This window comes from Gallus gallus, chromosome 1 (assembly GCF_016699485.2).
Source record: "Gallus gallus isolate bGalGal1 chromosome 1, bGalGal1.mat.broiler.GRCg7b, whole genome shotgun sequence".
Classification (NCBI taxonomy): Eukaryota; Metazoa; Chordata; class Aves; order Galliformes; family Phasianidae; genus Gallus; species Gallus gallus.
In genome coordinates this window covers 192,219,760-192,247,507 of record NC_052532.1, presented here as the reverse complement: position 1 = coordinate 192,247,507, position 27,748 = coordinate 192,219,760, and the positions used below count along the sequence as shown (strand labels likewise).

Here is a 27,748-nt window from a genome sequence, read left to right as displayed (position 1 = left end):
GAAGCTGTCTCCTTCCTCCTTCTAAGATGCACCTTAAAAGAATGGTAACCTCAGTGCCTACCACATACGATGAGGCTGTGGAGAACCAGAAACAACACTGTGAAAGCTCCTTTTCTTCCTCGCTTTTCTTCTTTGCAGCTGGGATATTTTTAAACCTGAATTTCGCTCCAGTCAGTGAAACTCTCATATCCCCAATTTGCCCAAGGGAATGCAAGGAAAAAAAAAAATTATTTTATTTTTTTGTTCCTTCCTACTCTCATAAATTGTTACAAATGAATACAGGAAACAACAATTATTCAGCCTTCAGGGTTCAACTTCTGGAGCTGCACTAGCAAGCTGGAAGTTACTTTGCATTCAGTACATTAGAATTTCTGCTATTGCAGCTTGGGGCAAGGCTAAAGCTGGCCTTGAGTTTAATTTTAAACGATGTTGTATGTTGGTGTACTGTAGGGAAAAGGCTGCAAACCAGTCTTGCATACACACAAAAAGGACCTCAAACGTGAAAACATTTGGTCAAAACAAATGCTCCAAAACCCTGGCAATATTATCGTTCTGAGTGCACTGAGGACTAAGTTTTATTTCGTATTTAGTCTTTAGCAAATGCATCCATCCTGAAAAATTGGGATGCACTAGGTGGAATGGCTGAGACGTGAGGTTCAAGTGTGCTGCAGACAGGCGCTATGGGTACACCTTCAAGTGTGATGCCCAGTGCTACAGAAGGGCTTGAGTGTCTCCTTTTGTCAGATCAACCCCTTAACAAAGAATCATAGAATCCTTAAGGTTGGAAAAGACCACAAAGATCATCTCGTCCAACCATCAACCCACCCCCACCATGCCTACTGACCATGTGTCCTCAGTGACACATCTCCACAGTTCTTGAACACCTTCAAGGACAGTGACTCCACCACCTCCCTGGGCAGCCTGTGCCAATGCATTACCACTCTTTCTGAGAAGAATTTTTTCCTAACATCCAACCTGAATCTCCTCTGACACAATTTAAAGTCGTTACCTATCATCCTATCACTGTTACCTGAGAGAGAGGCCAATCCCCACTTCATCACAACCTCCTTTCAGAAAGCTGTAGAGAGTGAGAAAGTCTCTGAGCCTCTTCTTCTCCAGACTGAATAATCCCAGTTCCGTCAGCCACTCCGTATTAGATCTGTGCTCCAGACCCCTCTCAGCTCTGTTGCACTTACTCTTGTTGAAGCTCATCCCATTGGCCTCAGCCTAGCAATCCAGCCTGTGAAGGTCCCTCTGTAGAGCCTTCCTACCCTCAGACAGATCAACAGTTCCTCCCAGTTTGGTGTCATCTGCATATTCACTGAGGGTACACTCAATCCCCATGTCTAGATCATCAATCAAGATAATAAACAGAGTCAGCCCCAATATTAACTCCACAGAGATGCCCTTGATTTCCTGTGGCCATCACAAGCTTGTGCTCAGGTAACTGCCAGAGAAAAAGCAGAGTGCACAGCTCTGTTCCTGCCTGTAGCTGACTTGCTGCACAAACCTGGTCAAGGCATATTCCCTTGCAGAGCCCCCAGCAAGCCTCTGAGCCAGAAATCAGTTTAACCTAATTTATTTAACTCTCTTTCTGAGACTGTTGTAGCACTTAGATAAAGAAAGCAGACACACATCTAATACACAGAGCAGCTGTTATCATTTTAAAAGTCAACATATGCCAGGAGTTACTGCACAGACCACGTCCGCGTCCCCCCTGGCCTCCGTGTGAAAAGGGAGATTGGTGACTCCTGAGGTGCCGAGGTTGTTGGCTGCTGTTCTCTCATGTGGTCAATTAAACGCGTGCACGTAAATACAGTTAAGTACAGCCTTTGGAAAACGAAGTCTTAAAATAGCCTGTTGGAGCACAGAAAGGGTTCTCGCTTTGTTTGCCAAAAGTGGACGTATAACTCCCACAACTTATTACTGTGCTTTAGCAGGGGAGCGTTCATGGAAAGAAAAGTCTGTGCAGAGCTGCCCCAGCAGCTCAGGAATATAAGGCAGGGATAAAACAGGCTCTGCTTGCGTTAGCCTGCAGTCCGGGGTGCATGGAAAGAGCTATATACAAAAGTGCAAAAACAAAAACCATATGTACCGCTTTACACATTTCTCCAGAACCCCTCTGGTACCACTGCATGCCGTGTTGTTAAGGCAGAATTCTGCTGTTCTGAGAAAATGAACCAAAAAAAGGGACAGAAATAACAGAAAGAAAGGAAAAGGCTTTAACTTCAGTATTAAATAAACCATTCCCTGACCCTAAAACTGAAGTAATTACCCCAATCAATAAACCTTTTGTACAAGCTCTGCTGGATCAAGAGAACTTGCTGCCTGCAAACAGCACCCTGCAAACAGCAAGTGCAAAGCTACCACCAGCCCATCTAAATACACATATAGGAAAAGCTTTTCAAAATGACCAATCTACTTCTGGTTTTTGTCTTATTAAATTGAAGCACGATCAAAGCCAGATAAAACCAGATCACTTGAGACGTCCAGACACCTAACTTCTACTGAAGTGAATGCTTGCTGACACCCAAACAATTTTTACAAACACAGCTTCATCTCTTCTGTAAAACAATATAAATCACAGAATCATACAATCACCAAGGTTGGACTTCCAAGATCATCCAGTCCATCTATGTGTCTGCTTGTCTCTCCTTTTTTCCCATCCAAAATTATCACTTGTAGTCATTTAGCCCTATTGAAAGAGGAGCATACCTATACAAACTAAGCCAGAACAAAACAACAAGCAAAAGCTGAAGTGTAATGTTAAATGAATGATTCCATCCCTGCTTTAATTTAAACTACTTCACACACTAAAAATTTATGCTGCTGGCTTTTTCTTGCAGGGCATCAATGAAGAAATATGCTGTATTAAGAAAGAACAGTGATGGAAGATTTCACAGCCAAGAATCTGACCTTTACAGGCTTCTTATTATTTAATTATCTTTGAGATGTGTTCCTAATTTCTCCTTTATTAGAAATGCCTAAAGTCTTGAACAGAAGAATCCTGAAATAATAATTTTGCCTGTCATTAAGGTTTGGGAAGCAGGATAATTATATAAGAATTGTTTTAGACACTTGCAGAGAGGAAAAGGTCACCACAAATAACACCTAGATTTGAAACGAATAGTCTGACTCCAGGTTTCTAGGAAGTGCTGCGGCTCTTCTGCAGGGCAATAAAACCCACCGCTGGGACACACTCCTGCTCTGGGCTCCCTTCAGTGGGAAAATAAGACTGTTATCAATTTTTGGGATAGACACACAGGTGGAAAGACTTAAGGCACACTAATAACGTTATCAGCTGCTGAAATTTTAATGGCTGTGTCACTATCATCTAAAACCATCACCGCTGTTTTACTGAGAATAGCAAACAAAAACCTCTGACCATGGGGATTATAAACTAATGTGAAAAGCTAATGTGAAAGGCAATGTCCTACCTACCAGGCTGGGCTGTGTTTGACTCTGATGGAGTTGTCAGCCTGCTGTCTTCTTGCCATCCATCTGCATGGACCAACTTCCCTCTCACCAAAGGACCTTGTCCTGTGGCCAAGTGGAAGACTGGCCATAGAATCATTAAGGTTGGAAAAGACTACTAAGATCATTTAGTCCAATAATCAACCCATCACCACCATGCCCACTAACCATGTCCCTCAGTGTCACATCTCCACAGTACTTGATCAGCTCCAGGGGTGGTGACTCCCCAACTTCCCTGGGCAAATGGCTTGAAGCTATCTGGGGATAAACCATGGAATCATAGAATTGTAGAATATCTCAAGTTGGACATACCGTAGAATTGTAGAATATCCCACAAGGATCATCAATTCCAACTTCTGCCTAAATGTGAGCTTTCAGTCAAGCAGAACTACCATTCATGAGACCAAACTCACAAAGAAAAAAAAATAAGGAGAGTCACAGCCTAGCAGGGACTCGTAAATACCCTTATTGCCTCCCAGCTGAACTGAGTGTATGCTTTCTATGCTACCCAAGACCTACAAACTTTACCAAGTTCAGAGAAGCTTAGCAAAAGTTTCTAAAGGAGGGCTATAAGAAAGAAGGGGGCAAACTCTTGAGCAGGGTCCACTGTGACAGAACAAAGGGAAATGGCTTCAAACTAAAGGTGGGGAGATTTAGATTGGATATAAGGAAAAAGTTTTTTACAATAAGAGTGATGAGGCACTGGAACAGGATGCAAGATGTGGATACCCTCTTCCTGGAGACATTCAAAGTCAGGCTGGACAGGGTTTAAGCACCTAACCAAGCTCAGGTGTCTCTGTTCATTACAGAGGAGTCAGACTGGATGGCCTTTAAAGGTCCCTTCCAACTCAAACGACTCTATGATTCTATGAAAAGCTAACCGAAGCCAAAGAGCAGGGAAGAAAGCATCAAAAAAGGATGCTGGCAACACAAGAGTCATCAAAAAAGGCACTGACCATCTGATGGAGCATCTGTCAAGCAAGAGCTTGTAATGGGACACAGAGAGCTGAAGGCAAAAAGCTATTTGCAGAGCATGCAAAGCTCTGCTGTTATGTTGCAGGAGAGAGATCAATAACATCAAAAGTGAAGTTGTGATTTTCCTCCCTGCCAAGGCTCTCATATGTCACTAATTTTATTTTATTTTTTTCAGTGCAAAGCAAGCAGAAGGAAAGAGCTTTGAGCTGGGGAAGGCACAAGCTACTAACTGACTGTAGAGGGCTACCACAAGGCACTGTGTGGAACAGGGGATGGGGCAAGGTGACCATGGGATGCAATGACCATATTCACGCAGTAGGTGAGAACACCTCTAGTAACTGAACACCTCCACAGAGCAGCTGGAGTTCCATTAACAGGTAAAGGGTCCTGATTTGGCCAGGTACCTGCTCAATTTTCAGCATGTGCCAACTCCTTTGTTGGACATACTTGCAGGACACATTCAGGAGAAGGTGACTGGGACATGACATCCACTCTTCCTGAAGACCTAGCTGTATGTGAGGGGGTTAAGTAAAGTAACAAGGGAACTAGCTAAGGGGAAGCATAAGCCACAGTGGATCACACTCCATGCCTGCACATTCTCCTCACTATTTACATGAGATCAATTTAGACTTTCCCAGATGTTAGTGAAGCAAGCGTAAATAAAGTGAATGGCTTTGAGACTTCAGTGGATAATGCCTGGGAATTCACTCTGAACTGGGAGTTGACAGAGTTTAAGTCAGCATACACATGGGCAGCGAATGTAAGGGAAACAAACCTGACTGGGGTAATTTCAGAGCTGTTCTGGTCCCCTCTCACATAACCTTGACCTCTCAGGAGAGGATCCAGTCCCAAGCTTGTCTGTGCCCTGTAATTCCTTCTCTCCTCCCTAAGCTTGGTCCTGTTGTGAACCCACAGGTATCCCTCATGTGTGTGAGCTGTATGAGGGCTGTGATATTTTAGGCTATCGCAGGAAGGGAGCTTGCCCTTTGTTGTGTATTGTAAAGCCCTGTATGTGCTGGCAGCCCCTTATAAATAACACTGCCAACTTGCTTGTGCTTTGATGGAAGAAAGTACTTACAGCAGCTTTCTTATGGATAGTGGAGGGGGCGGGAGGAACAATGGGGCTTATCCTAAACTTATGCACTGTCTCCTGCAGAAGATAAAAGCAAGACAAAACCTTGCATCCTAACACGGGTGCTGTACATGTGTTCCTGCTGCTCGTTGGGTGACACGATGGCAAACAGATGCTCACTTCTCAGACAGCTGATGCTGCTTCTCCTTTTGATTTCTCTGTGGCTGCGCGCAGCCAGACCTGAGCTCTGCGGTAACAGCTGCTGTAAGACTTTCTCTCTCCAGCTTTGCTCAGACATTTCTTACCCCTCCTGAGCAGATTTCGGCCAAATCTCTGTCTCAGATGTGCTGATTCCAGCTGATTCCTCAGCCCACTATTTTGCTCCACTTATACCAGATTGTTGGGAATGGATCACCGCTATCAGGAAGTGAATCCACAAAGTGCACTGCAGAGAACTGGTTGTATGAGGAACTTCAGAAAGTGCTTCCAATGTCATTTACAAAAAGGGTTAATTTATTACTGAGAGATTTTGACTGTCCACAATGATCCCTGATGATCCTTGAGGTCCCCTCCAACCCAGGCCATTCTGTGATTCTGTCCATTCCTTTATAATGCCTTGCATTGTCATTTCGATGAATGGGACATAAAATTGTTATTAAAAGCTGAAAACTTTTCTAGAGTAATCTTATTTCCCTCCACCTGAGTTGCCTGTGCTCTGTAGAAGAATAAGCTGTGACAGGCATTATATACTGCGTTCTCCCCAGGTTCACAAGCAATGGCATGTAACAGGCACACATTTTGACACCACATAACTCTATAGCAATGATGGTTCTGCATCCTTTTAGTAAACGGGCTCAGCTGTCATCTCTTGCCCTTAAAATCAGGGCTAATGTTCCTGAGTGGATTTAGTTATAGCTATATCAGATTCCAAATCGGTATGATGGACAGCCTCACCATTTATGAAATTAAATGTGCTATCAAACTGGGAATACACATGCTTTTCTCCATTTTTCTCTGGTTTTCAGTAGGATAATGGAAGGCCCAATCACTCCAGACCAGCACTACACAGTAATTGATATCATCAAGCAGAGCCTGCAGTGATTTTACCAGCTCTGAAGGGTTTGGTCTGTTAGAACAGAGCAGATAAACTTGGAAAATCAGCATCCTTTCTATTCAGCATCACATTGCTGAAGTGAAGGCTGCTGTCCTTGACTCAGGCGAGTCCTTGCTCACCGTGGAGGAATGACTGTACAGTCTGGCTTTATGCACTTATCATCCTGATTCCCATTATCAATTCTGTGCTTTCTCCTATTATTCATGATTATTAATTAATGCTTAATGCGTTTTCCCAGCAGTTCTACCACCCTCGCAGCATCTCTGGGGAAATGTCACTCCTCATGGCGAGCAGCTGAAGTGTGAACTTCAGTTGGGTCACAATTAGAACATCAATCAGAGCACAGGACTTCCAGGCTGCTGGTCCTCTTCTTACATCACCGGATCCTTCTTCTTCCTGCATTCCAGCCAAACCTTTCAAACACACTCACGCTGCAAGCACTAAGGCTGCACAATAATAAAGGGAGATTTTTCTATGTGCTCCTGCCACAGAAATCAAACGAAATGGCAGCTTGCCTCTAACAGACAACACAGCTCTGCATGCTCCTCACCCCACACAGACTGAAGGGTTCCCATCAAGCGTGCCTTGATATATTTGTTTGGCACTGCCACTTTACACCCTGGTTCATAAACATGGTGTCAGGTTGTTGCATCCTCTTTACCTTGGCACCAGCAAAACTCATAATACTACCATACACCAGTATGGATAGACTTACAACACAGCAGCTTTGTCTTGACAGACTTCGTGAATACACTGCAAAGGCTCTGAAGCAATACAACGCATTTTCACACAACACCTGCCCTGACTTTTTTTAAGCAACCTGCTGAAATCTAGGTTAAGGAGAAAGGTACTAACTTGTTAAGGATATTATGTTAACTATGATCATATAGGATAATAATTTAGGATAATTTAGGATAATAATTAGGATAATAATTTAGATGTTAGGAAGAAATTCTTTACTCAGAGGGCAGTGAGGCCCTGGCACTGCTGCCCAGAGAGCTGTGGGTGTCCCATCCCTGGAGGTGCCCAAAGCCAGGCTGGATGGGGCCCTGGGCAGCCTGAGCTGGTGGGCGGAAACCAGCCCATGGCAGGGGGTGGAACTGGATGGGCTTTAACGTCCCTTCCAACCCAAGCCATTCTGTGAGTCTGTAATTTTTATATTTCTATAAATGCTGAACAAATTTGGCTAAATTCTACTCAAGAAGGCCCTTCTTTATCTAATTTTTCTATTTTTTTTTGGGGGGGGAGGGGTTTCCTGTAAGCAGTTTTTCCTGTACACAATTGCTATTGTATTGCTATACAGCTGCCAAGCAATTCCTCTGTGTGGGGCAAGGCTCTCTTCTACTGTATAGCAAAAAACCCAACTCCCTTGTGCCAAAAGACAGAATGATTCAAGGGCAACAGAGAATCTATCATGGACTGTTCTGCTTATCACTTGGTCACAAAGGTAGAGCAGAGTGTAAACAAAACAATATTGCCTTAAAGACAATCTGACATGCTTCTCACCCTCACTGCTCCCCCACTGCTCAAAGACAGGTTAAGGATGTTTTGCTTTTTTTTTTCCCAATGTTAGTGCAATGAGGCAGGGAAAGAAGTCTGGCTGGAAGCTCATCTTGCATTGCTTTGAAAACAAACATGTAGTGGCTGTGCTTTAAAAATGTTTTCTTCTGTGAAAACCTTACTGATTTCCTGAGCTGGGAAATTTCAAACTGGAGAAATTCTTAAAGCAGGAAAAAAAAAAATTCATGCTCAGAAGGGTGTATGGAGGCTGCTCCGGGCAGAAGGTGAAGAGTATAGGGCTCAGTTCCCTGCACTGCTGCAGTAAAGTAAATCTGCCCAGGGATGTGATGGAATCACCATCCCTGGAGGTGTTCAAAAACTGTGGAGATGTGGCACATGGGCAGTGGGCATGGTAGAGGTGGGTTGGGACTGGACTTGGGGATCTTAGGTCTTTCCCAGTCTTAATGATTCCATAATTATAATTGAAAGTAAATCTGTACTCTACAGAGCAAGACTTCGGTTTCATAAATTAATGTGTAACTGTTTCTGGTGTTGCTTAACTGTGAACAGCATAAAACTTGTGAAGTTCCAGCCTTTAAATTTAACGCAGCAGTGCTTCCACTTCTGCATTAGGTAAACTTTAGTGTTTAAAGTGAATATTGGGATCTTAATGATGGCTTTAATAAGACCTAAACTTTTAATTAACCTGCCAAGACAAATTACAGCCCGTAGCTCTTAGGCAACTATTGCAGACAGCTGAGACTCAACACCAATACTTCTTTGGGGAGAGGGATTAATGGCAGCTTTGTACTGAGTCTGCTTTTTTTAGCAAAGAAAAAAAAAAATCCATTAAACAATCACTGTGGCTGGAAGAAAGCTGAGTGTGAGTTTTATGGAGCAATCTTTAAATTACAACCAAACGAATCTGGGGATATGAAAAGGTTCAGATTTAAAATTAAATACTACTGAGTCAGAAACAGAGTCTGCTGTTTATGGAATGAAGTAAGAACACGTGGTGTGCCCAAGCACACAAGCAGCCTGCAGGCAGCATCCTTCCTGCAATGGACAGCAGCTCATCAGGGGACTTATTGCCAGAGCAACCCAGAAGACTGTTAATCTGTACTTCTTAAGAAATCTGAGATTCTTTCCGTTAGCAAGGAGAAATAGAGATCTCTGGTGTTGTGGCTCCTATGGCCAAGCCGTGCAGTGCTCTTTGGTGGTTTTAACCTCAGCGCTCAGCCTGAGCTCCTACTGAAGTGATTTGGACAGCTCTTAAAGGCAGGGCTGTTAGCAAAACTGCTGCACGGTGCCATTCTGTGCTCTTCAATCATCTCTCTACCTCTGCTCCAGGAAGAATAAATTAAAAAAAAAAAAAAAAAAAGCTAACTAAAAAATAAGATCAAAGGCATACAAAATACTTACATGCTATTTAGGGCCCAACAGCACTCAGCCAGTTGCTAAATACATCCTCTACAAACATTTGGTCCAAAACCACACAAAGCTACCATGCAATCTGAGTATGCACATTAACACCTGTCCTGAAGGCAGATGGTTTGGGAATACAACAGGAAACGCTTACCAATGGCAGTGGTAAGGAAAGAAACCACCTCCGACTCCTTGCCATCATTGTAGAAGGCCAAATGCCATATGCCTGAATCCAAGTACTGGATAAACCCTGTCTCGTGGCTGGACAAGGGCACAAAGGTTCTGTGTTGCCGCTGAGGTCCTTCCAAACCTCTCGCCTCCTGGGTCAGAAGGCGTCTTCCATCGAGGAGCTCGACAAAGTCAAACTGAAATACAAGAAAGAGAGATGTCTGTGTGCACTGCAGTCTTCCTCAAGCTGTTTCAGGAAGGAGACAGATATATTTTGCATCAAATATTAGAAATGTACATATGCAGACATATCGTAAACAGTCTTTTCTCTGTTAGTGTCTATTCAAGTCAGTAATGTTCCTAGACTACCTGCAAGCAAGTCTTTTGGAAATAGAAGCACAGAATCACAGAACCATAGTATCACCAAGGCTGGAAAAGACTTCCAAGATCACCCAGTCAAAGTGTCCATCTACCTGTATTTTCCCACTAAACCATGCCCCTAGTGTGTAATACATAAAGAGTGAGGATATGAATGTAGTTTTCTGCAAGACAGAACAAGAAATGATCTTTGTTTAGAATGTGATATGGAGCACACTGATCCTGCTGACATGCTCCTTCTGTAGAGACATAGGGAGGGAAAGAGCAGTAATGCATTGGCACAGGCTGCCCAGGGAGGTGGTAGAGTCATTGTCCTTGGAAGTGTTCAAGAAGTGCAGATGTGGCACTGAGGGACACAGTGGGCATGGTGGACTCTGTGGGGTTGGACTTGATGATCTTAGAGGTCTTTTCTAACCTTAATGATTCTATGATTCTTTTCTACCATTCTAAAACTGAGGTCTAGGGAATGTAGCCAAACTGCACGGTACATATGATGAGAAACTACTCCAAAGCTTATTTGTTATAAGGGCAGGTAGCAACAGGATGAGGGGAAATGGCTTTAAACTGGAAGAGGGTAGATTTAGACTAGATATGAGGATGACGTTCTTTACTGTGAGAGTGGTGAGGCATTGGCGCAGGTTGCCCAGAGAGGTTGTGGATGCCCCACCCTAGAGGCATTCAAGGCCAGGTTGGATGGGGCCGCGAGCAACCTGGTCTAAAGGGAGGTGTCCCTGCCTATAGCAGGGGGGCTGGAACTAGATGATCTTCAAGGCCCCATCCAACCCAGACTATCCTATGATTCTATGATTTTCTTTGTGTCTTGCTTAATAAGACAGAAATAAATTACCTAGCCTAAACGGATAGTTTGGCAGAGCTGCTTTTGGTTATCAAGAGAATGATGAGTGTAAGTCAGAGAAAGATTTTATAAGTAAATTGTGGCATACATTTTGCAGAAGTATTTTCCTTAGTGAGCAAGGTTTTTTTCCTTAAATCAATATCCGAGGTGGTTAAAAGATCACAGAAGATGAAAAACAGATAAAGTAGTGTAAAAAAAAGTCCCATTTACTGGATAGCTTTCAGAAATTTTCCTCAAAAGAACTTTTTTTTTCCCCCAAGGTAACTTCAGGTGAACAATCACTTCCATTTTGCCATTAGGGTTATAACTACCTTTTGTTCCCTATTTAAGTAACACTGCACTGACTTTCTGCCATAATTGTATTTTGTCTGATGATATATTAATGGGACAAGTCAGATACAATCCTAGCAGACATCACAGTTATTAAGTGAGCATTATCTAATCTGAGTCTTCTCTTGTGGTAGGTGAATAGAGCATTTTGTGAGCAGAACTCAGCAGTCAGGGCACAGCCTCAGTCCTCTGTTCCACAACTCCCCTTGCCTTTACCTCTCTCAATTGCTCAATCAGATAAACTTTTTGGCAGGTGCAAGGAAAACAAAAACACCACCTGTTTTTGGACCAGCAAATGTTGCTGCACTAAATGTCTGCATGCGTTGGCTGAATCCATCAACACTTAGGCTCTTTATCCCTGTTGACTTTAAACATGTGGTGTATTATTAGGTTGTCTGATATGGTCTTCAAAGTTCACCAAGATAAGGACTTATTGAGGTATTCTCTCTTCTGCAGTTATGACTAAGTTATTTCCAATGCTTTCTTGAGGCGAAAGCTATATTTGACCTATCTTGCAGACCAAAAGACAGAATTTGTCATTGGGGTATTTCTCATTATTGCATTTTAATTACTTATTTCCTTGAAATAAACAAGGCCTCACTTTATTTATGTTTTCTTACTCTATTTCAGCACGTAGATCATTCAGATTTGGTGCTGCGTATCTTTCAAAAAAGCAAGTGAAGGGCATTCTTTTTGGCTGTCCTTGAAGTTAGCTTTGTCAGAAACAAGAGTTGCTAGGCAGATGGATCAGATTTCTAAAAGCACACTAAAGAAACAGGTAACTGCAGATACAACAGGTAAAGTTCATCTGAAAGTGTTGGTATCTCCATCATAGTTTGAATTAGTCTTCTAGAACTAATTCAGCAGTTAAAGAAATTTGAGACACTTCTAGAGTGCAGTTTGCCTCATCCTGAAGTTGAAATCCAAGTAACATCCAGTATATTGTGCCCCAAGGCATTTATTTCTTGCTTGACATGAATACAACTTGTAGGCAGTCAGCCGCAGTGAGTTGCTGTTGTAACAGCCCAACCTGGGTTATGCTTACCTGGGGCTCCCTGCCAAAAGTAAGTTTAATTCTATGCATACTCATAAGGTGGTGCTTTGGATGTTGATGACTTTGCAACATTACTACGTTACTGGCAGTAAATATCACAAATCACAAGTGGATTATATTTTATTATGTTTTAATAAATTCAGAGATTTTTAATACACAACTGGAGTTACTGAAAGCAGGAAAATTGTAGATAAAATGCCATTTTAATCAATTCAAATTGTATAAATCACAAAATGTATCCCACAAACTGTGATGGCCAATCCCTAAAATTTACTATTTAAAAATTGGCCTGAGTTGAAAAGAGTTTAAAAACTGATTTGACTTGGGGAAATTAAATTTAATAGACCACAAGAAAATTGTTTAACTTTTATTACCATTTGTTGAGAAGAATTAGAAAAAGTACCTAAATGTTTGCCTTATACAAGCTCTATTTTTAACACTACAAAAATTTGGAGCTTGCACTTTCTTCCTAGTTGTAAGTGTCCATGGTTGCTGGCAACCACCAGGAGAAGATAGATAGTCACAGACGCAGAAAGTTTGCCAAAGAGAATCATACAAACACAGAATCATTTGAGTTGGAAGGGACCCTTAAAGGCCATCTGCAATGAACAGGGACACCCACAGTTCCATCGGTGCTCAGAGCCCATCCAGTCTGACCTTGGGTGTCCCCAGGGATGGGGCACCACCACCTCTCTGTACAATCTGTGCCAGTGCCTCATCAACCTTATTGTAAAAAAAACCTTTTTCCTTATACACAGTCTAAGAATCTGGAAAAGTTCCTTGTTTTAGCAGGGAAAAATATAACTTTAAACATTTTGCCAAATTCAGGAACATGTACAAAAGCAGCAACTCAAACACCCTAAAAAAGAATGGGTTTCGTCGAGGTGCATGTCACAGAAGGTGGAAGACAGATTATTTAAACAGAAGAAATATCTGCTTATCTAGTTTGGAAGAAAAGCTGATAGCCAGTTCAAATTTTACTACTGCCAACCCTTTATTAGATTCTTCCAAAGAGGAGATTATCAGTGCTTTAAGCACAGGTTTTGCCGAAGTCCTGTTTATGAAATTCCTGATAAAATTTGGAAATCTAAGACTCACTGGTTAGTTTTATGGGGTGCAGCAGATGCTCTGGATTATGCAGAAGAAAAGATGAGATTTGTGTAATATGTATTAACTATGAAAGACCAGTCTACAGTTTCAATACAGAAAACAAGTTAGCTGTTTAATGACTCCTAAGGCAAATAAGTTATGGTGAGATCAAATGCTAAGATTTAAACTTCGTATAAAAATGTACAGAAGGAGAACAATGTTTTAATCACAGCAGATTTTTTTAATAATAAATTTAGGAAAAAGGACCATTTCGAAACCAAATTAAATATTAACTAGTGATATATCAATATTGTTTTAATATCTGCAGTTTCCTTAAGTTATTTCTTCAGGGTCTGGGGACCTGTTTCTAATACTGTACCGTGACTCTTATTGTTCGAATAAAAAAGTCCATTTGGTAATTTTTGATGATGTTTTGGTTCAGATGCCAATTATTATTAGTAGTAGTATTTGCATACTTGGCAGCACTTGATTTGTGCCTATTCAAAAGCAGCACTTACAAGGTCTTTGTAGAAATGCACTGCCTCCCTCAGCATGTAGCATGACCAACATGTGCTACACCCCACTTTTAATGTCTCATTTTCAGCTGAGGATTCAACTGATACACAACTGCATTGTTTCAAATGGGAAAGGTCTGAACATTGACAAATCACTCCGAACATCCCAACCAAAATGAGACTAAAGAACAAAACACAGAGATGGTGTCAGGATGAGGGGAAATGGCCTCAAGTTGCACCAGGAAATGTTTAGATTGGATATCAGGAAAAAAACTTCTTTACAGAAAGGGTGGTTAAGCACTGGAATAGGCTCCCCAGGGAGGTGGTTGAGTCACCATCCCTGGATGTGTATAAAACCATTTGGATGTGGTGCTCAGGAACATGATTTAGCAGAGGATTATTAGAGTTAGGGTAGTATGGTTAAGTTGTGGTTGGACTTGATGATCTTTAAGGTCTTTTCCAACCTGAGAAATTCTATGATTCTGGGATTCTTTGGTGAAGTTGGTGTGGGCTTCTTAATCACTTCCAATAGAACTAGAGCTGGGTGGAGTGTCCCACTAAATTTAGGCAGTTTGCTTTAAGTTCAGTACTCTTTAGCTGAGATTTAGGTGTTACATTTCACAATTGCTATTTAAACAATTGAAACCATTCATGTTGCAAGTCCTGTTCGACAGTAGATATTAATAATCATTATAAACAAGGAAAATCAGAGCTAACACAGAGTTCCACTCTACAGCCGTTATTGTTGTGACCATGACTTTTTAATTTAAATAATATCAAATATTTAACTTCTAAATGCCTGAACCTCTCCCAGAAGAGAGACTGACCAAAAATGGGCAATAACGGCACTGTTGTGTCACTGAATTTATGACCTGCTGATCCTATTGAAATATTTTAATTCTGCAGAAAGGCAGGCAGAGGAAGCATGGATTTATGACACATTTTTGACATAAATAAGTTGCAGGTGTGTTAATAAGTAGAAAATACCGTATTACTCAGAAAAGTTGCAATAAAAATCTTTGTTTGCTCAAAAAGAAAATAAAGGGTATTTCTATACATCTTTAATAATGGTGTTGGTTGCTGGACTTTCAGTTTAGAATGGATAGCTAGGGTAAGTTACAAAATTACTATAAAGCTGGTAATACTTTGATAACCTGCTGATGCAAGTGGGGATATGATGTTTTGCACTGCCAAATAGAGTTATGTCCTAATTCATTAATCAATCTGGTTAAGAGCAGCTTAAAATCTGAGATGGAAACCAGAGAAACTAATTGACAAAATCCTTATTTAAGGGAATGGTTCTTCAGAGCATTTGCCAGAAAGTGATTTCTTGACACATTTTCTGTCCCAGTGTGCTAAGAAAAGCTACTAAAAAGACTGAAAGTCCTACAGAATAATATCTGTATCTTGATTCCTGCTTAAATAAGCCTGTGGCTTCCTGCAAAAACTCAATTCTGTTTGGCTATACACCAGTTACTGTGTTCTGGCCAACCTCAGTGTAATCTGACAGCCAGCATGCATAATGTGAAGAGCTGGCTCAAGGCACTTCAGCATGGACAAGGAAAGATGTTGCTCTCATGAGGGTGAGAGACTGGGGTCTTGCAGCTCTAATCATGAGAGGAGAGAGGCTGAAAGAGGGGCACGTGGCATGGAATATAGGGACAAGAGATGGTTCTTTCCCATCTTGGAGAGGGTATTGGCTCATGCTGCTAGGACCAAGCAGCTGATACCCTTATCTTTTTCCCCAAGCTGATATCAACTGTTCTGGCTGTGCCTATAGCACTTCAAGCTAATGTATGTAAATATCTTACAAGTGTCACTTGATTATCTTTCTCTGGATATACGACCAGATTTTTATATCATGCAAGCATGCAGCATATCCTTGAGAGAAATAGATGAAATAAAAACACCATAAAAACATAAATTCTAAGGCAAGTGTTGCTTGATTGAAATGAGGTCCCATTACCTGTGTATGTGATGGTGGAAGGCCTTTTCTGCCATAGATGCCAACCAGAGCAGCCTTTCCTAAAGACACATTGAATTTCAGATGCACTGGGTGGTCGATGAACACCTGAGATCTCCAAAAGATACCAGGAGGGATCTTCTGTGTGGCTCGTCTGCCAACATCAATTTCTCCAGAGTCTATAAAACTGTCGTCTGGAAAGAAACTACTGGGCTTTCCTGCCAAAATACAGGAACAAAAATCTTGGATTAGCCTTAGATCCTAGAAGTAATCCAATCATACTGGTATCTCTGACATTGATCTTGAGAAACAGACTATTAGTGTCCTGAGGTCTTCAGAGTACTGTGTGTTGCCAATCCTTTTGATTATGAGAGGAGAACTGGCAGGGTTATTCTTGGCTTCAGTAATTGTTTTGTTTGAAAACATTAAAATGGGAAGAGAAACCTGGAGAAAAAATGGCCTGTTGTTCAAATATTAACATTAGAGCTTGTTCTAATTACATTACGTAAAAATAAATCATTTTACATTGTAACATAAATGAATGTAAGTTCACTGATGGAGAAGTCATCATTACATTAGCAGAGAGAAGTGAAGAAATAGTGAGGTAGACACATGTCACAGAATAGAATGGCAATGCGGAGAAGAGCAGCATGAATGATGTCTAAATGGGGAAAGAAAAATATTTCTTTATTAAATCCATGTTTGACAGTGGTAACAATATTTTAAATCTGTTAAACAGTCCAAAAAAAAAAAAAAAAAGGACTGAGAAAAGAGAAGAAGGAAGTCACACCCTGCACTTGAGTAATATCGATTATGAAACCAGAGAGGTTTTAGTTAGATTTCAATACAATCTGCAAAGTGTGTTATGATTATCCATCTTCCTTTAGCAGCTGCTTCTCAAAGCACCCACCAGGTTGGAGAGCCTGGGATGGCAATCAGGACGTGTTGTAACGTGAGGGAGACAGCACAGAGCTCAGCATCCCTGGAAAACAGCTGAGAAACTCCAGGTTAGGCATCCATGTACTCAGTTCTCAAAATTGGTGGCTACTTTGAAAATATCTCAACTCAAAGAAAGCCCAGGGAATGGGGGCAGAATGCAAAATAAAATCCCAGAGCACTGTCTGTTGGCTCTTTGCTATTAACCAGTGGCCATAAGGCTTCACAGAAAAAAGATGAAGGCGACTGCTTACCAAAAAAACCTCTATTTAAGGGCACTTAAAGAAAAATTTAGGCTTTGCCAAGGAGAACACTGTCAAGGACTAATCAGTAGTTTTATAAATCCAAATCAATGGGTTATCTTGTCATGGTGCCATTACAGCTCACTGCTCTGTGTTTCACAGATCAAGCAATTTTAACAAAACAAGAACAAAACTTTTCAGGACCATATATTATTTTGTAGAAAAAACATTTTGAGAGAATCTGGGGGAAACAAGAAACATGAAATAAAAATATCTTCTATACATCATAAATTCAAGTGGAATAGTCTTAGAACTTATTGCCACGTTGAAAAGATATAACAACCCCTCACTGTATTGTTTCAAATCATAATAGTTCCTTTAAACATCAGACTTCTCTGTATACCATCCCACTATAAACTTGGTGGAAGACACAGAGGCAAAGTACTAGCTGTCCCTCTAAAATCCATATCTAAATTATCTGCATATTGACAGTTAACAAAAGAAGCATATGAAGACATCTCTTTGTAGAAAGGAGATATTTTGTTTTTTTCCTATGAAAGTTTTTATCAGAACTTTTGGTCCAAATAAGACTAATCCTTCGTAATTGCACTGAAGTTAGCAACTGCTTAAGTACGTTGTTAGAGTGGGAACTGATGGCATTTTTCATTTCTGTGCTCTCATGGATATAGTTTTATGCACAACAGCATAGTCTAGAAAGCAGAGGATGTACACTCTTTCATAGAAAAAAGCTACTGGTTATTTTATTAGATCCTCATTTATCACTGTTTATCACATTCAAATAAAAACAAGGTGGAAATGTGTTGACTTTCCACCCTTTTCTAATCAAAGTGCATATTAACAGAGATAATCAGAAGCAGCTTAGGTAGATGGCCATTCTCACAGACTCATTTGTGGTGGTAGTGTACAACTGCACAGTGAACATCAACTAACTTGATTCTGAAGGGGATTACTTTTTGAACTGGATTGTACATATTTATTTGTTATACTAAACATTATTTCTCTCCCAGTTAGGATTCAAGCAAATGGTTCCCATGCCTTCGTGCAGTTTCTTGTTTCAGTTCTATTAAAAAACAGCTAAAAACGTCACACGTTGGGTTTCAAATGGTAGATATTTTTTCTGATTACTACTGACATGCTTTATAGATTCATAGAAATTCAGGTGAAAATCTGCAGCATTTGATGTGCGCTCTGATCGTTCATTAATAAAGATGGCACACCAGAGTGAATCCAGGAAGGTGAATTTAACGCATTTGATGTTGCTATGCCAGAGAGAGCCTGGAAAGAATTAGCACAGTGTGTATTCTGCCTGTACAGAAAGCAACACTTTCTGTATAAGCAAGAAAATTGCTTCTGTGATTGAGAGATACATTCACAGAAATAATTGTTTGCACACACAATTACAAAGCTTATGTCTTCTGTTGGAGGACAGCAGTATGTTTGAAGTGTGATGGGCACCAAGCTACCACGTCTTGCTCCATGGGTTCAGATCTCCCCATAACTCTCTTCACAAGGCTCAAGTCAACCGTTGTCTTGCCAGTCTCAGCCTACAGTGGGATCAGGCCCTATGGATTAAATTCTTCGTAAAGAAAGTACAATAAGAAAGCAATTTTAGCTTCTAATCAGAAATTAAGTTTTAATCAGAATATTTGACTGCTTAAAATTAACTTCAGGTCTGAATTCTTAATTGGGCTGTCAATTACTTTGCTCTTTCCATGCATTACCTTGAACTTTTTAGTTGCCGTAGCAACTATTCCTAATTTATTTGGTTATCAAAATGAGCCATTTCATTTCGGCCCCTGCTGAATCTGCTGGTATTTTTGATAGCGAGGTACCCTGACTCATCAGAACACTTAAGAACACACTTATACTCCTCTGTCTTCAATCACAGTTAATTACGCGCTTAAATGTAAGCATGTGATTAAGTGCTTTGCTAAACAGGGATGGGCTTAAACACCCATAAATGTTGTGCTGGAGCACAGCCATGGATGAGAATTGGCAAGACATTGGTAATGATTCATTCAGATCAGCTGTAAGACTGGCTGTTCCAGGCTATTTCAGTGTGATCAAGAGAACTTTCAAATACATTTTAATCCATTTTGTAAATAAATTTCAATCACATACATTCTGAATTAGAATTGCAGCCATGCTGCACCGCTAGTCCAGAATTAGTTGCATAGTAACTTGGTGGGGAAAGAGCTGCTCAAGGCTGGATGTGATTAGCCCTGCAAAAAAGATCTTGTCCTGATGTGTTCATTCAGTTAGGAGAGGACTCTCTCCTCTAAGCCGATGGCTTCCTAAACATCTGTATGAAGCACTGACTCAAGGAGCCTTCCAATGACATTCCTAGGGGATTTTCTGGATTTCTCTTTTAGCAGAGGTTTTTTGGCAACATTCAAAACTTTTGCTGATGTCACTAAGCATGGTTGAAAAAGAAATCAAGTGGAAGACTTTGATTTGGCAGGTAGTTTTTCATACTTCCACTTATTTTCATTTTGACTTTTAGAAGGAAACAAACAGATCAAAACTACACGTTTCAAAAATGAAACACATGGCAAGTTAGAAGGAAAAAAAAAGGAACATGAAGTGTTTTTGAATGTAACATATGATATCTGCAGCTTGCTATACTGTCTGGTATGATTTGCTGAGAATAATTTGCTGTGTTGATTTTTCCTTGTAGAACATTGTTGTCAGCCATCAGCTGTTAGTAAATAGACTTCTAAGGAACACACATAATCATGGCCTTTATTTGGACTGATAAAGGCAGATAAGCTCTTACAGAACAATAAAAAAAAAAAACACCCTACAATTAATTTGAATTAAATAGATAAACACAGGCTCCCTGCCAAATTCCAGGGAACTCTGGAAACTTTTGAATTCAGTGAGTTGCTGGAACAACAGCATACTTTCTCTTACCCACAAACCTTCATCCCCCAACTAAATACCAAAAATAGCCAATGACTGCCATTGTGCTGGAATCTGTTGGACATGTATGAAGAAGCTCGACACACAAAACAGCTTTCTGGAAATCTGAACCACAAAACAGCTTTCTGAAACTCTGAACTCCTCATTTCTCCTATTAAGTCTTGGGAGGGATAAAAAACCTGTCCTTTGCAGACCTTCTGGGTACTTTCAGCAGTGCTCCCCCTATATATAGCACAGTAAGATCTAAAGCTACTGGATATGCACTGCTGAATTGATAAACCATTCGTTTCTTTTAGTTTCAGTTAAAATTGCAAGCTGACACCATGATGATGCTTTGAGGAGAAGAGGTCTTTTATCTGGACACCTTTGTAAAGAGATGTCCAACCATGGGATATCAATACTCACCGTGCAATCTGCCTGATTCTACATAGATTCTTTGGTCCTCAAAACATTTGGTACATAGTGGCAATGAGAAGACAAAATCAAGTATTTCTGTTCATTAAATGCTCAAGGAATCTAATTTTCAAGTCTTTTTTCCCCTTGGAAATAGCTGTTTGAGACCAGTTTTCACAATGGACTTCTGTACTCAGTGAGATAAGGTACAGATAGTTCCACCTTGAGAACACCTTGGAAGCGTGATGAGGATTATACACACTTTTATCACATGAGTGAGTATCAGAAAGGTATGGAACTTAGAAACATGTGGAAACAAGACTGACGACTACTAGCTCTAGACGTGAAAGACTGGAAAAAGCACCTGATAATGGCAGTATTGAAGGTAATGGAACATGAGATTGGATGGCTGGAGTTCAGAGGCAGACAGAGGACTGACAACATGGACACACACCAACCATACCTTCACTGGTTCCTTTGCCTTTCCTGTCAGGTAACTCTAACCCTGTGCCCCCCGAAGGATATAAGGAGACGTCCGTTGGCACTGGCCAACTGCTGGCTGTGTCTTCCGTGATTTCATACATCTGCCCTTCCATCGGCTGCAGGTGCCAGTTTAGGCCAAACAGGTGCATGGCTGTGGTGAGCAATGAGAAAAGTCATCTTTTTCTGTCTGTGAGACTTACAGAACTACAGGGGCACTTTCTAAACCCTCACTCAACCACCTTGTTAGTGGTCATTGTTTTAGGACAAAAATGGGATTCAGGGGGTTAGACAGCCCCTACTGATTCTGCCAGACCAATTTCATGGGTCCATCCTCCCACCTAAGCCATTTTTGGAGCAACTCTACCATTCCAGTAGAACCACCCCCAGCCTGTGGCCTGTGTGAGGGAATGATCAGGTGCCATGTTTCAGAAAACTTCCAAGGCTGGGTGACAATGCAGTGAACACAAAGATACAAGGAGTATTACTTGTCATCATAACAATAAATCCTAGGAAATGACTCATTAGTTTGCTCTGCTGTAGTTGAGGCATATTACATAGGTTCGTTGCTTTTTTTGAACCAATCAATTGAACACACTCTTACAGATATCTCTGACAGTTTTTCCTGAACAAGACCAACTGAAAACTAAAGCAATTTTAGACGAATCTTGCACACATTCCTTAGTGCTCAGCACTAGCAATGCAAGAGACTGCGATTGAGCACTCCTTAGCCCAATTCAGCTGCCCCTATTCAGATCAAAGACACATCCTCAAGGTTTGAAAACAAGACGCGCCGTTCAGATTTGTGTGATACCAAGACATAGCTCTCCGTAGGTTTCTGGGCCATTCAAAGTCATCCAGTGCATACACAAATCTATTTCAAGGTTTTACATAAAGACAACTGAAGTTAAAGAACAAGACAAAATAATTCAAAAACAAACACATGTATGAGGAGTAGGGAAAATTGTATGCTTACACAACTTATACTTGCCCCTTGAAAATATAAAGCAAAACAACGTGGCTTCCCATATCAGTTCTTCCTTTTCCAGCATAAACATTTCATATTCAATCAGTATCCAGTTTAGCTTCAGGCTCTCTACAGCTAAATGATCTGATATTCTCTACACTTGGAATGACATTTCTTTTTTAAGGGAATGCCTTGATATTTTACACTGTAATTTCTCCACTAAACTGTTCAATGGCACTAACATCATAGACATTTAACATAAACAAAAAGAGTCAAAAAAGTAAAAAAAATAGAGTATTTCCATTGCATATAGTTCTCATTTTATACATAAAGATACATCTGAGCTTGGCAAATGCTGTCAGGGAGAAGTGGTTAGTTTATTTAAACCTGTGTATCAGGAACAGTCTTTTCAAGATGATTGAAAAGTAATCTGAGAAGTTCTCCAAAAACAACGTGTTTAGGCAATTTAGCAAAATCAGTGACTTTTTCCACTTCAGTTTCAATTAGGTCATCTATCATTTACTAACGCGAGTAAACCTGTCTTTGCACTAATACAGCATCACAAAAACAATGAGAGCAAAACTCTCATTTTACCATATAAACAGGGGCTGATTGTTAACAAAGCCTTGATCATTAAGAAAGAAAATGCTCTCTTAAAACCCCCAGGCAGCAAGGAAAGTCTCTCAGGGATCTGGTCACAACTCAAACATTCTTGTATAAGTACACATACCAAGAAGGAATGCTATCAACTCTACTGGTAATCCAACCAGGACACTTCAGTGTGGCCAGTATTTGGATCTGAAGGGAGAATATTTGGCAGAGCCACTGTGCAAGGGAAGAGAGGAAATCAGACTGGGAGGAAGAAATTTGCAACAAGAATTTGGCATTGCTCTGTTTGCAAAGAATCTTTGTGCTTATATGGCCCTCATCCTCAACAGGGTGCCTGGAGACTTCCCAGCTATTAACCTCATAAAATAACATCAGGTAAGAATCAGTTATTTCTATTTCATGGAAAGGAAAAAGAGGAGTACGGTGGATAGGGGGACTGACTCAGTCCACTTATTCAGGCATTAGAATGAAGCTGTGTGTTAATTCACTTCGTTTACTCTGTGCTCCCAGGTTCACAAGCCCGAACAGGCATTTCATTCATGCCTCCTCCAGAGCTTTCTCTGCAAGCTCAGTCCTAGATGCCACTCAAGGATGCTGTCCATACTAGACCTCTCCATGGACCAGATGTGTGACCCAGATGCTGTTCCGGAGCCAATGTAGTCCAAGCACAGATTAGATCCCGTGTTTAACCATATGGACATTTGCAGTCAAAGCAGAATTAAACCTGGCCTGTTCACTCCTCTAGACACAGGCAAGCAGTCCAGATGCCTCTGCTGGCCTTAAGTGCCTTATTCCAACTCCATCTATCAAATATCTACATCCCACAAAGACTTGTAGGAGCTTACACAAAACATTACTGGCTCAGGCATAAATTAAGCAACCAGTTTTACACTAGACCGTTTGAACTGCTCTATCCTTCCGTTATCACAGGGTAAGTGCCCTCCTCTCCTGCAAGAAAATGAAGCCAGAGAAGTCAGCATTGTTTGGGGTGCAGTGGGAAGTCTATGAGCCTTTCTTCTAGGCATGCAAAAAGCATTTAAACACACATAAGAGGAAAGGACAAAATAAGGATAAAATCTTGCTTCAGTCAAAGGACAGAGCTGGTAGTTTGGAAATGCAATGACTCTCCTCTAATTATCCATCTTCTTCAACAAGTGAATCATGATTCCTTGTCACGACTCATTCCTAAATGTTTGCAAAGCATCTTACAATGTCCCAGCCTAGAAAGTAGGACAAAGTTATACATAACACAGATGCTGTGTGTGTTACTACACACAAATAAAACCATCTATGTTATCCTACAAGAACACATTAATAGGACAACTTTTGTATTTGGTCAGTAGATTTTGTCTGAAGCAAAAAACTTCTTGCGTACATTGATCCCAAGTTTCCATCTAGTGCTCTATTGAGGGTTTCGAATTCAATGCTGCCAAGTACAATATAGAAACCTATAAATATTCACACCCATAGGACAGACATCATGCAATTTCTGCTGCAGGTAAGTAATAACAACAAAAGCCTTTCTGAAACCAAAACAAAAGTCTGATCTGCTTTGGAAACACACTATGTATGCTACTAGGAAATCAGCTGGCTAAGTGCTTATTATTGCTTTCTTTCAAATATCAGCAATATCTGTTTGCGAGCTGATGGAAAATTCAGTCTTCTTGTACTCCCTCAGAGTGCCACACATGCTAAAAAGGTCAGACAGTACCAGCAGCGGATGATTTGGGTCTAAAACTCAGTGGGACGTGTAAAACTGTTGATGCACACAGTTGTTTATAAAGGTTCTAGGAGAGCACAAATCAACCTTGTTCTGTGCTAAATTGATGCAAAGTTCTTTTGTGTGGGAAAAAAAGCAACACAAGAAAGATCACAATCAGGGAAAAACCCTGGAACCATGGAGGAGAAACACAACTTTGAAGTGTTAATGTTTCTAAAAGCAAAGTAAAGCTGTAAAAATAGTTTGAGATTCCTGATAGTCTCCAGGTCAATTGAACCCACTGCTGACATTTTCTCTCTGTTTTTTTTTCCCCTTTGCTCAGCTAGATACAAGATGTGGTTCCCAAAGAGCAAGTGCCTTCCTAAAAGCCCCCACGTCCTTCTCCCCAACATGATGCTCAGCTGATAAGCAGATATCGAAGGCTCCCCATGTATAAAAAGAGCACACTGCAATTAACAATCATTAAAGTGTACCCTTTTGTAAAATACCATGTAGCTTTCACTGCCTGGGAAGCCTCGCGACATGCTCTTTGCAGAAACCTTGGTTACATTTCCCATGGTTAATAAAACTCTTTTGTCTGCCTTCCCTTGAAATGGAAACAATGCTTAGGAGAAACCCTGCATGTGTGCTCCCTGGGCCGTTTCAGCACCAGCAACTTGTGGTAAAGTCATCTGGGACATCTGGCCCATTATGCCCGTGTTTTGACATCACATCTTTGACTTGCATATTTTGAACGATAGTGAAGTGCCAGCAAAAAGGGCCCTGAAATTTGCTGATCGGGTAACAGCGTGTTCTGTGGCAGAATAAACAACCTTATCCTCCGTCCTGAGGCATCTCTGGCTGCCTTCTCGGTGGGGAGGAAAGAAGGGATGCAAACCCCACAGTGCTTTCAGGGTCTGACTACCCTGCCGAGTTCAGCATTTCAGTGTGTTGCAGCTATTCATTTGCTGGACTCAGATTCACTTGAGCAAGGCAGATTTACAAACAGCTTTAGCATCAGTGGAGCTATTTAACCACCCAAATAAATCAAAGTTTGCATTGGTTTCACCAGGTATTCAGGATGATGATTCTTTAGGTTTTAACACGTTATTTCTTTCTGTATTGCATTATTCCTATTCCACAGCTGTTTATGGAGACTGTAAGCTGATGATGTGAAGCCAAATAAAGAGGAACATCCTTTCAAAACTTGCCTTCAAGAAACCCAGGCTTTTGGATATCTCACTATTACTGTCACTTGCTTATGACACAGCAGAACACTGAGGTCAAAACATCTTACTCAGCGGAGTGAGGAACAAAGAAAACTGGAATAGCATTTAGAATGAAAAAGGACAAACAAAGATAATAATTCACATGGTCAACAAAATGGACATCTCTTGGGACAGGTTGATGGAGCGAAGGAGTAAGCAGAGAGAGGCGGATGATTGTGATAGATCACAGGGGGAAGAAAAGACAAGACATGCTTACTGAAGCATATGAGACCCCCAGAAACCACACCAGTCAGCAAAAAATGGAAAAACACACTGCTGGCCCTTTATTAGCTTGTTGCTTTGCCCAAAGCAGCAAGCTAAGTGTAATAAATAACTGAAGCAATCAATTACGATGTTTGAAATTAAGGCTGTGGCTGAAGCCACCAGCTGCTTCTATTGTGTTGTTACATGCATTCTCACAGTGAATTTTCTGCTGCCTTCTCCGCTGCCCTCTCAGAGCTCTCTGCTGAAGGTGCTGATACTGGCTGACTCCTCACCTGGGCGAAGCTCCTAGAGAAGCTAATCAATGGAAAAACAGGTTTCTCGGAATGGAGAACAAACCAAGCAGCAGAAGCGTGGTGCACAGCCTGGATGAACAGGGAGCTCACGGAGCATCCAGGCAAGACGGAAAGACTTTCAGGCTTGCAATTTGTAAAGTTTATCAAGTCTCTTAGCACTGAGAGTGCTCCATATTTTGAAGTTCTATCCAAGGATGGAAGTGTATTTTGCATAAAGAAGCCAAAGAAGCACATAAAATGGGAAGAGGCAGTGTGAGAAGGATGAGTTGAGAGGCACTGATGCCTTAGTGAACAAGAATAAAAATGGGAAAGAGGAGAGAAAAATGTAGAAGGAGAGAAACCAAGAAAAGTGAAGGTTAGGAGAGAGCAAAGGAAAGATGGGAAAGGAACAGCAAAGGCAGCCACAGCTCAGTCAGTGGTTGAGAAGGCTTTTTAAGCGGTTAGTTTCTTTACTCTCCTGTCTTTCTGTGGAATCAAGCATAAGATATGTGGTGGTTACACGATCCTCTTTAACCTTCAGGCTTGACAATCAGCCTTATAATAACACACTTTCTACAATGAGACCTGAGTTTTGCTTTTTATCCTAATTGGAAAAAAAAAAAAAAAAAAGAATTCCACCACTGAATTACTCAGGGCTAATTTTAACTCAAGTAAATGTATTGCTTTCACTCTTGTCTCTGGAATAAACTTGACTGTAATTATCTGGATAACTGTGTCTCTCTACTCTGAAATTATATGATTTCTGTAGAAGTGGGAGAATTGGCTGTTGCAGAATTAATCATATTTTTGTGACATTCAGTGTTATGAAAAGGAGCCTTTCAGCATGAAATAATCACTGGTCTGTCAATCTTCAATAAATCATGGAAGAAGCACGCACGATTAAGGAGAACGAAGACAGTAAAACAAACAGTGGAGAAAGAAATCAAGCAGTTTGTTTTTCTCTTTACACCACTGCTCCATTTCAGTGCTGGACAATGTTTCTGTGCCGACACAGCAAGTGTTGGTATCAAAGTGGCTGCTATGGCCCTGCTGGTGCCAGAAGAAGGTAACAGACGTATTGTACTGATCCTCCTCTCGTGGATTGCAGGAGTAGGTCCTGAACCCCAAAGACCCACAACTAAAGGGTCTTCTGGTGCAACTTTAAGGTGCAACTTAAGGTCGGGTCCTCTCGTCCTAATGCTGTTACCTGTGAGCAGAGGCCAACCCCCACCTCGCCACAACCTCCTTTCAGGCAGTTGTAGACAGCAATAAGGTCTCCCCTGAGCCTCCTCTTCTCCAGGCTGAACCATCACAGCTCCCTCAGCTGCTCCCCGTAAGAACTGAAGACATGTGAAATTGTTTCCTATGGGTAAAGCCTTCCTTTCATGGCTTGAAGCACTTACTTGAGGAATGGAAAACCTGACTTCAGAAATCACGCTCTGCCCAAATGGATGTGAACTTGCACATCAGGACAGGACTGCAGCCGTGTGGGAGCAGAGAACCCAGCTGAATTTCTGGGCAGCCAGAAATGCAAAATTAATAGGCCTAAAAGAAACAAAGCCCAAAGGACAGATTGAATACACATTGTTTAAGTGAAAAATCTCAGCTTGTGGCTGGGAGGTCCCACAGCTTTGCTTCCTGGCCTGTAGGTTTATTTGTCACAGGACAATCATTTAGAAAAATAAAACAAAAAGACACAAAGAGGGACATTTAGGGTAATGCCCTTTATTGTAAGCCTCCCAGCTGGCCCCCTTTCTGATTGCTCAGTGATCCAGTGATCCAGCTTCAAGGAGAAAAAAGG

General features: G+C 41.1%; 1 protein-coding gene across 21 annotated transcripts in view; it reads right to left on the bottom strand.

Moving 5' to 3' along the window:
• The window catches only part of TENM4 (teneurin transmembrane protein 4), a 645,160-nt gene that overhangs the window by 158,850 nt on the left and 458,562 nt on the right, over nt 1–27,748 (bottom strand). For 19 of the 21 annotated variants that reach the window (XM_046902783.1, XM_040646792.2, XM_040646975.2 and 16 more), the window contains 3 exons: nt 20,891–21,061; nt 15,917–16,131; nt 9,715–9,925 (listed from right to left, as the gene is read on the bottom strand). In XM_046902783.1, the coding sequence (XP_046758739.1) occupies nt 9,715–9,925; nt 15,917–16,131; nt 20,891–21,061 (597 nt within the window). The remainder of the gene's footprint in view (nt 1–9,714; nt 9,926–15,916; nt 16,132–20,890; nt 21,062–27,748) is intronic. The other 2 variants (XM_040647131.2, XM_040647301.2) reach the window with 1 other exon arrangement.